General features: G+C 39.9%; 1 protein-coding gene across 1 annotated transcript; it reads left to right on the top strand.

Annotated features, from left to right (window-relative positions):
* Positions 1-666: 666 nt before the first annotated feature.
* Positions 667-16,244, top strand: OXTR (oxytocin receptor). Its single transcript, XM_015823504.1, has 2 exons — positions 667-1,567; positions 15,918-16,244. Exons 1-2 carry the CDS (start codon positions 667-669, stop codon positions 16,163-16,165), a joined length of 1,149 nt encoding a protein of 382 aa, XP_015678990.1. The 3' UTR covers positions 16,166-16,244.
* The last annotated feature ends 338 nt before the right edge of the window (positions 16,245-16,582 follow it).

A 16,582-nucleotide genomic window follows, 5' to 3' on the forward strand; every position in this document is an offset into this window, starting at 1 on the left:
GTTTTGTTTTAATGGTAGTCTGGCTTTCCTACATCTATATTTAGACTGATGCAGAGCCATCCGTATGCAAGGAGGAACTGGGATAAATACTGCAGCTGAAAGAGAAAAAAAAGACTCGGAGAACTAATAAGCAAGTCTTGATTGTTGTTTTGAAGCAAACGGGAACAAGCCATTGAAATTACACTCCTGAGTTTGAATGAATGCCTTGTGAGAGAGTAGAAAGCTGAGGTTGTCAGGGATTCAAAATGTGACTGTGTGGCTCACAACGTTGGTGTGATTCCTTATTTATTTTCTCTTCCCCCTTATTTTATTTTATTTTTTTGCTATAGGAGGAACAAATGAAGTAATTTAGAAAGAGAGCAGGATTTATCCTGTGGGTGGAAAAGAACTCATAACTATACATCAACTGCATGCACAAGTCCAGGCGAAGGATCCAAAGCGAAAAGGGAGTCAACGGGACTTAAAAATAAGTAAATAAGTAAATAAATAAATAAAGAGGCAAAGGGCCAAATGGGAGTAAAAGGGGCCTTCAGGAAAAGGAAAGCAGCACTGGAAGGCCTGGTCCCAAGAAAGGGGAGGCTCTAAAGGACACACTGCACTGCAGAGAAGGCGTCTCTCTCTTCTCAGTTCAGCCTTGGAAAAGAGTCTGGGTGGGAACCATCAGCCATGGATCTTTGGTATTGTTCAAATTGTTCCTTGAGCAATGCCACCCTGGAAAACCCTACTTCACAAGCCAACCAAACTTCAGTCATAAAACGGAACGAGGACATTGCCAAGGTGGAGGTTGCGGTGCTCTGCCTCATCTTTTTCCTCGCCTTGACGGGAAACTTGTGTGTGCTGCTGGCTATCTACACAACCCGCCACAAACATTCCCGGATGTACTTCTTCATGAAGCATCTGAGCATTGCTGACCTAGTTGTGGCCATCTTCCAGGTCTTGCCTCAGCTCATTTGGGACATCACCTTCAGGTTCAAAGGGCCAGATTATCTCTGTAGGTTGATCAAATACCTGCAAGTGGTGGGGATGTTTGCTTCCACCTACATGCTCTTGTTGATGTCACTGGATCGGTGTCTGGCCATCTGTCTACCCTTGAGGTCTTTACATCAGAGATCTGACCGGTTGTCTGTGCTCCTCACATGGATTGTGTGCCTCCTCTTCAGCATCCCACAGCTCCAAATATTTTCTATGAAGAATGTGTCCCATGGAGGAATGGATTGCTGGGCGACATTCATTCAGCCTTGGGGTCCTAAAGCCTATGTCACCTGGATGACCTTGACTGTGTACATCATCCCAGTGATTGTGCTAAGTGTCTGCTATGGCTTGATCAGCTTCAAAATTTGGCAAAATGTGAAGCTAAAAACTGTCCATGAAACAAGTGTGAGCCTAACCTCTAGTAATTCTCACGGAGGCACCCTCTCCAGGGTGAGCAGCATCAAGCTCATTTCCAAAGCCAAGATACGGACAGTCAAAATGACCTTTATTATTGTCTTAGCCTTCATTATGTGCTGGACTCCTTATTTTATTGTGCAGATGTGGCTTGCATGGGATGAAAATGCTCCGAAAGAAGGTATAGTTCTCCTTTTTTTATATATACCTGTCTATGTAGCTCTGTGCACTAATTTGCCTCACTGTAATTTCTTTAAACTATATAACTGAACTATTATCAGTAGAGCTGATCTGTAATGTGGCATTCAACAAAGCCTTAGTGAATATGCAGATTAAGAAAAGAAAACATTATTCAAATGAAAAAAGATTCATTGGTTCATTGGCTAGGACAATAGAACTGGTAAAATTTAAAAAGTGATTTCAGATCTTAGATATTATTTATGTGACCTTGGATAAATTTCCAAGTATCTCTGCCCATAATTGTCCTGTGATAACATAGGGAACTTGGATACTTTTATTAGGAAGCTGGAAATCCGGAGACAGATTAATCAGAATAATTGGCATAGAAAAGCCAGGTATTTTTTGCATACTTAGCCACATCAACTTTTTTTTTGTTAATCTTAGTGGGAGCACATGAAAGATAATGTTTATATCAACTGCTGTGAGAAAATGGGAAATTACTTTTACAAATAGGATGGAAGTGCTATAATCCTTTTCATTGAAAGAGCTCCACGCTCTCATTTTGACTTTACTCCATCAATCAGCTGATTTCTAAATGCTAGCTCAGAAATGAAGGAAGCAGAGGAATTTTGTGAATGAGTTGTGCAGGCTATCATTGACTGGGGAGTTGGTAGCTTGACATGGAGGTGCACCAATCAAAAATGCACTATTTATATTAAAAATGGCTAATATTGAGAAGGGCTAAAGACTAAATAACACTAATACAACCATATGTAAAAAGTTTAATAATTTAAACATGCTGCCCATTTGCCTAAAATTAACTGTGTAATAATCTCTTAGCAAAAGGATTTTTGAAATATGACGTTACTTTCTTATTTGCTTGGCCCCCTTTTTTCTGTTACTTTGAAAAGGTTGGATTGTCATCATTGGGTACTTTGAGATATCCCAATGTTCTCTGCTCTTTTATTTGTCCCAGAACGGGATTTTTTTCCTCTGAAAAATAACAAACTAATGGATGCAATTATTAAGGGCTTTGGCTCCTATCACTCCAGTATCAACAATGTGTGGTTCAAAATAAGAGCTATGTGGCAAAGCCTCCTTTCCAGCATACTTTCTAATATTTAAATGGCTTGAAATCACCCTTCCATATATCACCTTTCCACCACCAGTGGAAGATGCCAAAGTCTATCAGCTGGCTCACAAAATGAGCACATACTATTTTGGCATTAAGCATCTACTTACGTGGGGGGAAAACACTCAGACTGCCACTGTCCCCATCACTCCAAAAATATGTAACTGAAGTGTGCGAAGGATTGGGCAGAACCCACTGTGGCCAATGTGAATGTGTATTTTGCTGAACTAACTGTACCTCTTGTTTGGGCTGTTACAATGTGAAAAATCCAATACTAGCTACAGCGAAACAGTCTTATGTGGCACCAATAGAAGAGAATATTTCTAGCTCAAGGTTGAACTGTGGAGTCTTTGGTGCTCTCTGAGCTTGAAGGTTTTCTTGCAGACCTTTCATTGCCAAATTAGGTAACATCATTAGTGCTGGTAAAAGGTCCCGGTGCAAGAAAACTATCAAGCTCAGGGAGAACCAAGGACACCACAGGTCTTATATAGCTAGGACTTTAAATGCAAGTTCCACTTGTACCCGTTCAGAAAATAAGTATTTGCAAAACAAATGTTTAGTCATAGTAACTGGAAAAAACCTCAAAATGAAATGGAACTGAAACTTGGTAAAGTGAATGGAATGGAATGGAATAGAATAGAATAGAATATTGGACTTTGGAGGTTATCTAGTCCAACCCCCTGCTCAGGCAGGAAACCCTATACTATTTCAGACAAATGGTTGTCCAATCTCTTCTTAAATTTGGTTAGACCTGTTAAACCTTAAACCTTAGACAAAAATTGGATGACTCTGGATGATTGATAGCTGGTTACCTTTGTGTTTAGAGAGGAGCCATTAAGTTCCTTCCAGCTCCACTATTGTTTAAACTTTACCAACATCAAAGTTGCATTCATACTCTGAATGTCCAGCTACTACAGTTGAAATGGGTGCTGTTCACTTGTCTCTCTCCAACTTCAAATATCTTGCTCCTTCTTTTCCCACAAAAGATCATTTTGAGATTATGTATTTTTCAGTAGAGAAATAAAGGATGAGCTTGCTTAGCCATTTTCCTCTTCCTATTTTTCCATTTCAATTATCCTTCCCCAGCTGGGAGGAGGAAAAATCTTTATGAGCCGACAGTCCTGGTGTTGCCGCAAGGATGCAGGGAAACCAGATTTGTTTTCCTGTTCTGACAGCAACCCTCTTTTGTCAGGGGTTTTCTCTCAGCGTAACTTCTGTTCATGGTCCCGTTATACATATCTGCTCAGCGCATGGACCCCATGAGGAAAATCATCATATTACTATCTCAATAAAAAGCTCAAGAATAAGATATTATTTATATTTCTTATTATTATATTCTCCACAAATTAAAAATATATTCAGGACCGTAAATCATCCCATCCAGTCATAAAAGAATCCAGGAACTGGATCTATTGCTCTGTCTAAGCAACTGCAAACTAAGTTTGCTATGTAGAGCAACTGTGACAATATCTTTCCTTTAATCAGTTAGTGCTCTTCCTCTAGACTGGTTTAAGCCCAGCCACTAAGATATTATCTTTGCTGTAAGTATGACAACTTTGTGGTAGCTTATTACTATAGTCAGTTTGGACTAGTGGTTAAAAAACCAGGTGAGAAACCAGGAGACCGTAAATTCCAGTCCTGCCTTAGGCATGAAAGCCGGCTGGGTGACCTTGGTGGCTAAAACAAGGCACAAATTTAAATCAGAAAAAAAAAAATCTAGGCTACGACTCTTGCGTTGTGGGGAAGGGCATGGATAAAAGTGGTACATGATGTCAAAGCAACTTTTAATTACCCAGCTTCAGATGCAGCCAGAGCTCACTTAACAGGCAGTAAACTCATCTTAAGAATGTGAGATTATCTTTGGAGTAAGCATGCACTGTTCATTTCATGCCAGGGTTATTAATAAAACAAATATCAACAATTCCCAGCCCAAGTCCCTCAAAGGGTGGTTGTGGGGTAAATAGGAGGAGGAAAAAAGCATTATGTAGGTTTGCCGCCTCGAGATATTTATAAATATAATAAAGGCAGGATCAAAATAAATAAAAGTGAACTGTAATCTGGTCATCTCTTATTTCTGTGAGATCTTTTGTCCTTTGTCAGTCAGAGATAAATATTTCCAAGATGAGTATATTTCTTTCACTTCAGTCATCTTTGAAAGCTTGAAGATTTTTATTTCCACCAAAACTGCTAGACTGTGTGAAAATGTGTCCCCCTTGTGCTTTAACAGACCAGGAAGACTTTTAAGAAAAAATATTGTGAAGTTTGAAAAGTTCTGCATGTCCTCTAGCCCAGTGATGGAGAACCTTTTAGAGACCGAGTGCCCAAACCGCAACCCAAAACCCACTTATGTATCGCAAAGTGCCAGGGCCGCGTCAGCATTGTGTCCTCAGGGGTGGGGTCGGGCGCGGCTGCGGTGGGCATGGCAGACTGAGTGGGTATGGCCAGGGTGGGTGTGGCCACCTTGATGTTGCTCGTGGGGGGATTCCTGTGGGGGCTGGGCAGGATTGGGGGAGATCCAAGGGGCCTCTGGTGGGTGGCGCATCCTGTGGGGTGAGGCAGGGGGTAGGGCGGGGGTGCCATTGCTGCGGGGCAAGGCGAGGCAGGGGTGGCTGCTGCCTGACACCACCAGCCCCTGCACACAGAGGCCAGCGAGCGCATGGGGGTGCGCTCTACCGCCTCTACTCGAGCTTGCTAGCCAGCTGCTTCGCCTCCTTTGTGCTGGATGGGGTTGGCACTCCGGGCGCCAGCGGTGGCCTAATGGACCTGTGCGAGCTGGTGGCGACAGCAGCAGGCGAGCCCACAGAAAGGGCTCTGGGTGCCGCCTCTGGCACCCGTGCCATAGGTTCGCCATCACTGCTCTAGCCCATCCATTTGACCCTAGTAATTTCACTCCCAAGCAGTCAGACAAAATGAAATGTGTAGAAGACGGGAGATAGCAAAAGCGGAGCAAAGGAAAAGAGGAGACATGGGAGTATGCAAAGTGTCTCCCAGCACAGATAACCACAAAATGAAAAGTGAAGAAAAATTCATTTGGGAATTGGTTTGATAAAGAGTATGAGAAGCTTCCCAACATTTCATTATATGTTGCAGGAGAATGTTCCTTGCTTTCAGGACAGAGAAGATTATCTTACTTCTGATATGGGGCTTTATTTGCCAAAGACCATAAAAGAGTTTCCAATAAGAATATTTCTTTGTAACACTTTGCCTGCCAAATATTCCAAGAGCTCAGAGGGCTAAAAGGATTAAACTTGTCTTTGAATTGGCAGTAGAGATGGGTAGAGACCCTTGCTTTTGTCTTCCTTGATGGAATTGGGAACTAACATCTATTTCAGAAAAGTTGTAACCAATTAGATGCAAAGGTATCATATAACTGACGATAGATCAAGTGAAGAGTTTGATCCTACTAAATGTTGCGAATGCCTCATTTTCACAATGATCTGGTGATCATGTTTGTCCACTGTAGGGTGAAATAAAGAATGGCCCTCTTAAAGAAGGGATGCTTATGCATAGTTTAGATAAGGGTTAAGTAATTAAGAATACAGTTCAGATACTGACCTTCCTATTCTAGACTTGACCATAGTCTTCCCCAACTCAATGCCCTCCAGAATTTTGAGTCAATGTGTTCTAGTATTCCCAGATTATTTCATGGACTGTCAAACCAAGGGGAGTAGGTTATTTGTTTGTTTGTTTGTATCCAACCTTTATTATTTTTATAAATAATTCAAGGTGGCAAACATATTCAACACTCTATCCTCCTCCTATTTTCCCCACAACAATAAGCCTGAAATGGTTGGGCTGAGAAAGAGTGACTGGCCCAAAGTCACCCTGCCGGCCTTCATGGCTAGGGTGGGACTTGAACTCATGGAGTTCTGCTTTCTAACCTGCTTTAACCACTAGACCAAACTTAACGGGTGGAAATGGGTGGAAACTAATCAAGGAGAGAAGCAACCTAGAACTAAGGAGAAACTTCCTGACAGTTAGAACAATTAACCAGTGGAACAACCTGCCTCCAGAAGCGGTGAATGCTCCAACACTGGAGGTTTTTAAGAAGAGACTGGACAGCCATTTGTCCAAAATGGTACAGGGTTTCCTGCCTGAGCAGGGGGTTGGACTAGATGACCTCCAAGGTCCCTTCCAACTTTACTACTACTACTACTACTACTACTACTACTACTACTACTACTACTACTACTACTATTATTATTATTATTATTATTATTATTATTATTATTATTATTATTATTATTATTATCTATTAAACTTTTCTGTTGAGTCTTAGCTACTGCTCTAAAAGATAGTGAGCAAAATAGTAGATGATTTATGATGGGCCTTCAAATCCAATAATGTTGAAAGTGATTGTTGCTGTATTAAGGGAGAAAAAAATATCCCAAAAGCATTTCAGAATGTGAAAATGTGTTTATTAGAATGAATGCAAAGTTATATTTGTATGATCTAGATAATTATTAATTTAGCATTTTTAATGTAACTTGTCTCTGGATGAATCTTATTTCTAATTATAATATTTCATTGCTACATTTCTGTGCTCTGTTTCTTCTACTTGAATCACAACATTTGCTTTATATTTATATTTTTAAAGAGAAATCAGTATTTTTGTACTAAAATAACCCTGGCATGAAATGAACAGCATGTGCTTACTCAAAAGATAGCCCCACATTCTTAAGATGGGCTTACTCCCTATTAAATGAGCACCAGTTGCATCTGAAGTTGGCCAGTTAAAAGCTGCTTGACCTCATGCACAGCGTTTATTTATTCTCTCTTCCATAAGGCAAAAGTTGTACTCTGGACTTTTTTCTGATTTAAATTTGTGCTTTGTTTTGATGGTACACTACAGTGAAATATTACCTGCTGGGATTGACTATCCATGCAGTCTTAGCCACTGAGTACACCGGCGGCAGAGTAAGATGCATAGCAGCAAGATACTATCTTAGGATTCTGCTAAAACTTTTGTTAGTAGGCTTGTGAAAGTGTGCAATGAGCTGGAAAGGTACATGTAAAGTGTCCAAGCTAACAATTAACAGAGGCATGGCTGGACCAGGTGTTCAGAATGCAAAAACACAGCACGATGAAAAGTTTTCTAATGAGCAAAATGTTTATTTTTCTCCCTATGTAGAGTGGCAGAGTCATTGAGGTCAGGTTTATTGTGTCAATGAATGAGCATCAAAAGTAATTAAAAAACCCATCTCCACTACAGTCTTCAAATTTAAGTTCTGACATTTTTACGCTAATGGGATTTTAGGGATGGCAGTCCTCACGATGGTAATCGGGATTGCAATTTCCATTGCCAAGTGATTTGGTTGTAATGCAGAATATCACATGGCTTCATTATTTATTAAGTGACAGCAATCCTAGAACTCCCCATTGCCTTCGTTAATCGAATCCTATCTGTCATTAGCACAAGACCCACCCAGAATTAAGCCTCTCCCATCCCTGAGCTTTGCTAAAGTAAGGGACTCCCTCCTCTTCAACAACCCCCATCCACATATCTATGCCCCATCTGTGCCCTTTTGGCTGCCCTGCCCTTTGCTACCACTGCCAGCCCGGCCACCTAGTGCTCATCCTACCATCCTGCCAGTTATGCACTGACTCACTTACCAGCCCCGATGACCCCAGTGGACTCTGCCATCTCCTGCTGCTGCTGATGGACTCTGCTGATGATGAAGCACGCCCAGCTTGGCCCTATACAGGCAGTTGCTGGCTATATCTTCTTCCTGAGGCCTGGGAGTGAGGGCAATGGGCTAAGGCTGCTGAAGGCCTCAGGCCTTTGGTTGAGCCCAGTGCAGCTGCTGCCACCAAGGAGTGCCGTTCTGTTGGGTGGCTGAAAAGGCAGAGATGGGGGAGAGATAGGTAGTTGGCAGGAGCTGAAGCTCAGTTGCAGTTGTAAAGGCAGGTGGGCTGCCAAGTGTCCAAATTTTGATCATGTAGGGACTCTGCAGTGGGAGAAGCATAAGTACTACTTCATTCAGCACTTAAAACAGTCACTGAATGAATAGTCATAACTGGAGGACTACACATATCTATAATTGTATCCCAACTTTTTATAGTGGAGCTATTCTTTCTGTATACCAGGGGTCTTCAATCTTGGCCCTTTTATGACTCGTGGACTTCAACTCCCAGAATTCCTCAGCCAGCGTGCCTGGCTAGGGAATTCTGGGAGTTGAAATCTACAAGTCTTAAAAGGGCCAAATTTGAAGACCCCTGCTGTATATGTATCTGATTATTAGCCAACACTGTAGGTTGTGATACGGAAGATCACAGAAGAGGAAACATTTGTCAAACACCATCCTGCTCCCTTCTTCCAGGGGACATTTCTGTTCAATCTTAGCTCCCCCCCTTTTGCAAATGGAAAAGAGCCTTCCATTCAAAAAAGAGACATTCTAGATCCAATTTCATTGACATGTTTTTACAAATGGGTGGCTTAAAATGAATAATTGTTTATTGAATAAACCACACATTCAGACAAAACGAACAAACCATATTGTGTCTTAGTAGGATGGGGAACCTGCCTATGGCTAAGTTGGGATAGTTTTAAGATGCTTCCTAATAGCAGAACCACCAGTTCTATCATATCAATGTCTTTTTTCCACCAATGGAAAAAACCCTTCCTATTATTTTTTCTTAATAATTAACATAAAATAGCACTTTAGAAAGTCAAACACATTATCACAGCACACACATCATCTCAGATCTCATTTTATGACAGGCTGAAAATGATGTGGGTGACTTCAGGTTTGTCACGGCTTTTAGTTGCTACTATGTAGCTATTCTGTTTTTATTATTAGAGAATATGAAGATAATTACTTTTAATATTGTAGCTAAATTTTTTAAAGTAGAACTCTTAAGAAACTGATGATACGATGGTGAAATACACATGGGAATTGTGATGATGAGTAATGTCATCTTATGATTTCTTGATTAATAGTTGTGCAGTCAGCTTCATAATAAAGTTTGTGAACACCATTTCCAATTGTGTCTAAGGCAGTGGTTCTCAACCTTTTTAATGCCGCGACCCCCAACCGGTCATAAGTTGAGGACTAAACCGGTCGTAAGTCGAGGACTAAACCGGTCGTAAGTCGAGGACTACCCAACCGGTTGTAAGTCGAGGACTTTCCCTGCCCGGGAGCGCTGCGCATGCGTGGTTCTGCCCCCTGCGCCGGCCGAGGCGTAGCTGGCAAGCGGCAGAGACGGAGCAGGCCGACCACCAGCTGGCCCAGCCCAAGGGAGGTAAGGCACCCGCCGGAAAAGGGGAAAAAAATGACGGACAAAAAAAATGGCGGACAGCCTTGCTTGGCGACCCCCGTGAAATGGTCGATCGACCCCAAATGGGGTCATGACCCATAGGTTGAGAACCGCTGGTCTAAGGGGTGTTTGGCACCAGACCACTCATGAAATCCAGTGACTTGATATAGCCAGTGGCTCTCTTAAGATTAGCTGTTGCCTTAGATGAAAGACTTACACATTTTCATTCTATGTTCAAAAGATGATTATTCTAGTTTGGTGCCTATTTCTATAGCACTTAACAAGAGCTGAATAATTTAAAGAACACAGAGTACGTTGATCATCTTATTTGCCTCGTAGGATCTGTTGCCTTAGATAGCTACCTTGCTCTGCCTAATGATAGGGCCAGCACTGCCTACTTTTTAGCTTTGTACATTCATCCAAATAAAGCACAATAAAGGTTTAACATCACTGGAAGATATCTATTAAGTAAGTCTTCTTATCTTTAAATCCTTTTTTTGTCATTCATAATGATTAATTCAGGTTTTTTTATCATAAGCTTAAACTGTTCTTTTTTAGAAACCTGGAAATACATTTCTACTAGAGTAACAAGAACAGTATTGTATAAGTATATATTCATTAAAAAAAATCCAGGTAGGATCTGAAATTAAGTAGAGATTGTCTTTTTGAACTCCCTGCTCCCTAGAGCAGATATGAATTAATATTTTTTTTCCTGTAGAATTTCTTTAATCCCTTCAGCTGTAGACTTCTTGGTCATTTTCCATATAAATTTTATTAATAAATGGCTAAATTTGGTGGGGTGGGTGTCTTAAAAAAACTCCAGTCCATTGAGTGCGCCTAAGCCCAGTTCACTTTGATTCCTGAGGAATTATATAGAATAGAATAACAGAGTTAAAGGGACATTGGAGGTCTTCTAGTCTAACCTCCTGCTCAGGCAGGAAACCCATATCAGGGTAATACCCAGCCAAACAATAATTTTGTCTTCAGTCTGTCTACGCTTGAGCTCTGTTGGATGAGTCTCATGCACATAAACATTTTGAGCAGTCTCTCCAGTTGCGACTTTCCAAATGTATTGAGACCACTCCCATATTTATTGCCAGCTGTTCTTTTTATGAATTCTGTAACCTAGGGTCTGGAGAGGAACAGATCTTGAAAAGCTGACTTCAAATAATTACTTTGTGCTAACTTCCAGAGGAGATGCTGGGTTAATTTGCTGCAGGCTAAACAATGAAGAGTGCAATTTATGTGATGTAATTATGCTAAACCACTTCTATGCAAAGCCCAATGGAATGGCTGAGAAATAGACTTGTCCTCTTACTTTTCACAAGTTCAAAATACTGAAAACAGTTCCAATTAGCATTCAGAAGTGGAATCTAGATACGTTACCCAAGAGCCTAAATAGATTGTTTGAACATGAGAATTTCAATGGGTGATCATGAATCAGTGCTAATACTAAACAGTAATCAGTTACGTTACTTTTTGTTTTGTTTTTCCTCCCTTTTTTAAACTAATAATGCCATGTTTCATAGCAAGGAGTAGATTTCAAAGAAATTTCTTATTCTGTGATTAGCTTATGCAAAGGTCACCTTAATGATTCAGTCTCAAGAAAAGCTAATGAGAAAAATGAAATATTTCATAGCGTGTTTAGGAGAAATATTCCCATGATGAATGAGAGATTTTTGAGATTTCTTTTTTCATTGGTTCATGCTGGAAATAAATTAGTCTGTATCCCTAGCATGATTATAATTTCTTATTGAAATCCTGATTATGTAAAGACTTGCCTGCAACCATTTTTTTGTTGTTGTTAAAAAGGCAAACAATTTAGCAACAGTAAGTATGACTTGCTACTTTTGCTATACAACCTTTCTAAATAAACAGAGGTAGCAGGATATGAATCTGTCTCAGCCCAATAACACCGTATTTGTCAGGATATTGTGCTATTTTTCTAAGTTACATAACTCATTTATATTGAACAAGTTAATTATTATTGCCAGTTCTAGGAAAAGCCACAAGTTGTGTGTATCTATTTCTAGGGGGTTATAGGACAATGAACATTAGATTCCCTTCCTCTTATCGATCATACTAATACAATACTGTATCTATTGACCGAATTCCAGAACACAATCACATACAGATTTATTTAGTCTGCTGAACAGGGATTGGACTGCCTGAGAGAAATGTTTCTCAATCCTGGCAACATTAAGACAGAATAAGGAAGGGACCTTGGAGGTCTTCTAGTCCAACTCCCTGTTCAGGCAAGAGATCCTATACCATTCTGAACAAATGGCTGCCCAATCTCTTCTTGAAAACCTCTAGTGATGGAGCACCCACAGCTTTGGAAGGCAAGCTGTTCCACTGGTTAATTGTTCTGTCAGGAAATTTCTCCTTAGTTCCTTATAATAACCTTTATTCTATTTTTTTTAAAAAAAAACATGAGAAGACAGAGCATGAACTTTGAAGTTGTTTATCAATACTTGGTGTCTGGACAAATATACAAATAGCCAATTTAATGGGATAGGCATTTTGCTAGTTACACAGCAATAATTAAAACACTGTTTGCAGTGAGCCATTTTTTTACACATAGAGGAAGTTCTAAATTAGTTTAGCACACTCTTTTGGCTGATATTCTTAAAGAGAAGAGGATTGTGAGGTGTGACTATATAAAGATAATCAGATGTTAGAAAAAGCTGGGCAATGTTGAGGATCAGGTGCTGCAACTCAACTTTCTAACCTTTTGAAGAACCAAGAAAAACTATTTGGTTATACCGGAAGAGCTATCATTGAATTTTTACTTGGTTTTTGAGAGAAATATTTAAGAGTAAAAATAAAAGTAGTAGGAACAAACCACTTTTAACTCCCATTCTTACAACTCAACCCCTACTCCAAATGGGCCATTCTATTGCCACGTTCAGTGGCATATTCTTAAGGTGCTGGGACCTGAAAATGATATTTGAGGGAATAGAGTAGAGTAGAGTAGAGTAGAGTAGAGTAGGGTAGGGTAGGGTAGGGTAGAGTAGAGTAGAGTAGAGTAAAGTAAGGTAGGGTAGGGTAGGGTAGGGTAGAATAGAATAGAATAGAATAGAATAGAATAGAATGGAATGGAATGGAATGGAATGGAATGGGATGGGATAGGGTAGGGTAAGGTAGAGTAAAGTAGGGTACGGTATGGTAGAATAGAACAGAACAGAACGGAACGGAACGGAACGGAACGGAACAGAACGGAATGGAAGGGTAGGGTAGGGTAGAGTAGAATAGAATAGGATGGAAGGGAAGGGAAGGGAAGGGAAGGGTAGGGTAGGGTAGGGTAGAGTAGAGTAGAGTAGAGTAGAATAGAATAGAATAGAATAGAACAGAATAGAATGCTTTGTTTGGCCAAGTGTGATTAGAAACACAAGAAATTTGTCTCTGATGCATAAACTGTCATTGTACATATAAAACAACAAAGTAATAACAATCATAATAATGTACTTTATCTATCATAATACCAATATATAATGATTATTTCTGACAGGCCTGCTTATCAGATCAAGACCCCAGTGTACCAGTTTGCATATCTAGTCTATCTGGATGAGATGCATTGGCTAGATTTGTTTCCAATTAAATCTGAAGCTAAGTTAAGAGAGACTGACATACTCAACCTAATAGATTATCTGAAGCAGGAACTGGATAGAAGGAGGGTGTCTATCTTGTGCAGTTTTTTGTAAGCCATTTGAAAGATAGAAACACTTTGTACTAACACAAGTTTTGAAGATTAAGCTTTTTGAATATTGATGGACTGGAAAATAAGACTTCATGAAAACACTATTCATTGCTGAAATGGCAAAAGTGGCTGATGAATTTAAAGAGCAGTTAATGTGTGGAAAAATATTGTCTCTCTTCAGTTTTTTCATCTGCAGTACAGATAACAATGATTCCAAGAAGTCTTTTTTCCTTAAACATGAAATAGTGGCAAGCATTTATCCTGTAATTGCTTTTTGACGATGTTTCATATTTATTCCTAAACCCCTGATACTATAAAAATCTTTGCAGTAAAGTTCTACATTTAGGCAAGAAAAACCAAATGTACAGATATAGTATAGGTGGTACCTTGCTCAATAGAGTAGTAACTGTGAGAGGAATCTCAGAGTCCTAGTGGCCAATCACTTAAATATGAGCCAGCAGTCTGCTGCAGCTGCAAAAAAAACCAACACAGTGTTAGGCTGCATTAACAGAGGGATAGAATCAAGATCACGTGAAGTATTAATACCACTTTGCAATGCCTTGGTAAGGCCACACTTGGAATACTGCATCCAGTTTTGGTCACCACGATGTAAAAAAGATGTTGAGACTCTAGAAAGAGTACAGAGAAGAGCAACAAAGATGATTAGGGGACTGGAGGCTAAAACACATAAGGAACGGTTGCTGGAATTGGGTATGTCTAGTTTAATAAAGAGAAGGATGAGGGGGGGACATGATAGAGCAGTGTTCCAATATCTCAGGGGCTGCCACAAAGAAGAGGGAGTCAAGCTATTTTCCAAGGCGCCTGAAGGCAGTTCAAGAAGCAATGGATGGAAACTAATCAAGGAGAGAAGCAACCTAGAACTAAGGAGAAACTTCCTGACAGTTAGAACAATTAACCAGTGGAACAACCTGCCTCCAGAAGCAGTGAATACTCCAACACTGGAAGTTTTAAAGAAGAAACTGGACAGCCATTTGTCCGAAATGGTATAGGGTTTTCTGCCTGAGCAGGGAGTTGGACTAGATGACCTTCAAGGTCCTTTCCAACTTGATGATGATGATGATGATGATGTAGCCATTCTGATTCCCTACATATTTTTATGTACTAATATGGAAGGTATTTGTAAGAGCCTAAATTTATTAAGACCCAGGTTTTAGTTTTAGTCTCTACAACAAACTTTCCCATGGGTGCTGGGATGACAACTCCTAGGATCTCATAGTAAGGGATGCTGGTGATTCCCATCCTTAAAGTATAGATTTATATCTAACTGACCCAATTCAGGATAATGCAGATTTAATTGGAAGTTGTTTATATATTATAAATGTTAAAGTGAAAAAAAGTAATTTTGATGAGTAGAACATCTAGAAATCCATGCCAGAAAGTGACGAGCACATTTGCTAATTTACTCTGAGCATCAGGAACACTGTATATATAAAACTGACAAATTTGGAAGATGTAATAAAAATGGAGAGAAAAGTAACATAGTGGTCAATCTTTGAACAGATCCTTTTTTTAAGTCTTTAAATTATCTGAGCTCTCCAAAACCACAGTAATTTTCTTCACTTTGTACTGCCATGAGCCCAAGATACTTGGTGCTTGAGCCAAAAAGTTTTCATAGCAGCCTCATTTGTGGGGGAAAAAAAATCATTATTATTTTGAATAGTAAAATTTTCCTACTTAAAGTTATTAAATTTTGCTACCGCTGTCTAGCAGAAGTACCAATCTGTATGCCAATTGTGGCATGCATTCGTCCAGCAAAAACTCTGATGAAATGTCTAACCTTATATCTCTATTTCAACAAAGTATTTTAAGACACATGGTATTTATTTATTTATTTATTTATTTATTTATTTATTTATTTATTTATTTATTTATTTATTTATTTATTTATTTATTTATTTATTTATTTNCAAGTCTTGAGGGCGCGGCGGAAGGAGGGGAGATCCGGAATCACCCGGATCTCTGGGGGCAGCTCGTTCCAGAGGGTGGGCGCTCCGACAGAGAAGGCTCTCCCCCTGGGGGTCGCCAACCGACACTGTCTGGTTGGCGGCACCCTGAGGAGGCCCTCTCTGTGGGAGCGTATCGGCCGGTGGGAGGCAATCTGTGGCATCGCCCAAGCAGGCATAGTTAGAATGTCTCACTTGATCACCGATTGTCAGGCTATTTCTCTTTTTTTGACAATCCTGTTGATCCTAAAACTTTACAGTAATATTTAACTCTTTCTAATACATTTTTCTCTTGTAGATTGGACATTCATAATCACCACACTCCTAGCAAGTCTGAACAGCTGTTGTAACCCCTGGATCTACATGCTTTTCACAGGTCATCTTTTCCACGATCTTTTGCACCGGTTCCTTTGTTGTTCTTCACGGTACTTAAAAGCTCGGCAAGGATGTGACCTGAGCGTCAGCAAAAAAAGCAATTCATCCACTTTTGTTCTGAGTCTCAAAAGCTCCAGTCAAAGAAGTTTTACCCAGCCATCCACAGCATGATCTAGAAAGATTCAGCTGTCTGCAGACTATACTAAAATGTTTGGTTAGAAATGGCTTTGGTGTCTACTTAAGAAAATGGGGCAAAGTAATATGGGTGCATGTTAAGTCTGGGCATAAATATACTGTATGTGTAAAAATGAGTGTATGTGTATGTGTAGGGTATTTGTTAATTGATATGTAAGGTAATAGAAAGCTGGCTATACTATGATTCAGGATAAATAATTTGGACCCTTCAAGAACTTTGAAGTTCTACTCCTGTCTGGCCCAGGGAGACAAATTAGTAATATTTGAAGAACAATATATTTTCTATATTTGAGCCAAGTAATAGTTCCCATGCAAAACATACAAGGTTTGACTACAATGCTGATGGGTTCCACAGATTAATGAAACCTACAAACTGAGCAACAGATTACACTT

This window comes from Protobothrops mucrosquamatus, unplaced genomic scaffold (genome assembly GCF_001527695.2).
Source record: "Protobothrops mucrosquamatus isolate PMUCROS unplaced genomic scaffold, P.Mucros_1.0 scaffold1893, whole genome shotgun sequence".
Taxonomy (NCBI): domain Eukaryota; kingdom Metazoa; phylum Chordata; class Lepidosauria; order Squamata; family Viperidae; genus Protobothrops; species Protobothrops mucrosquamatus.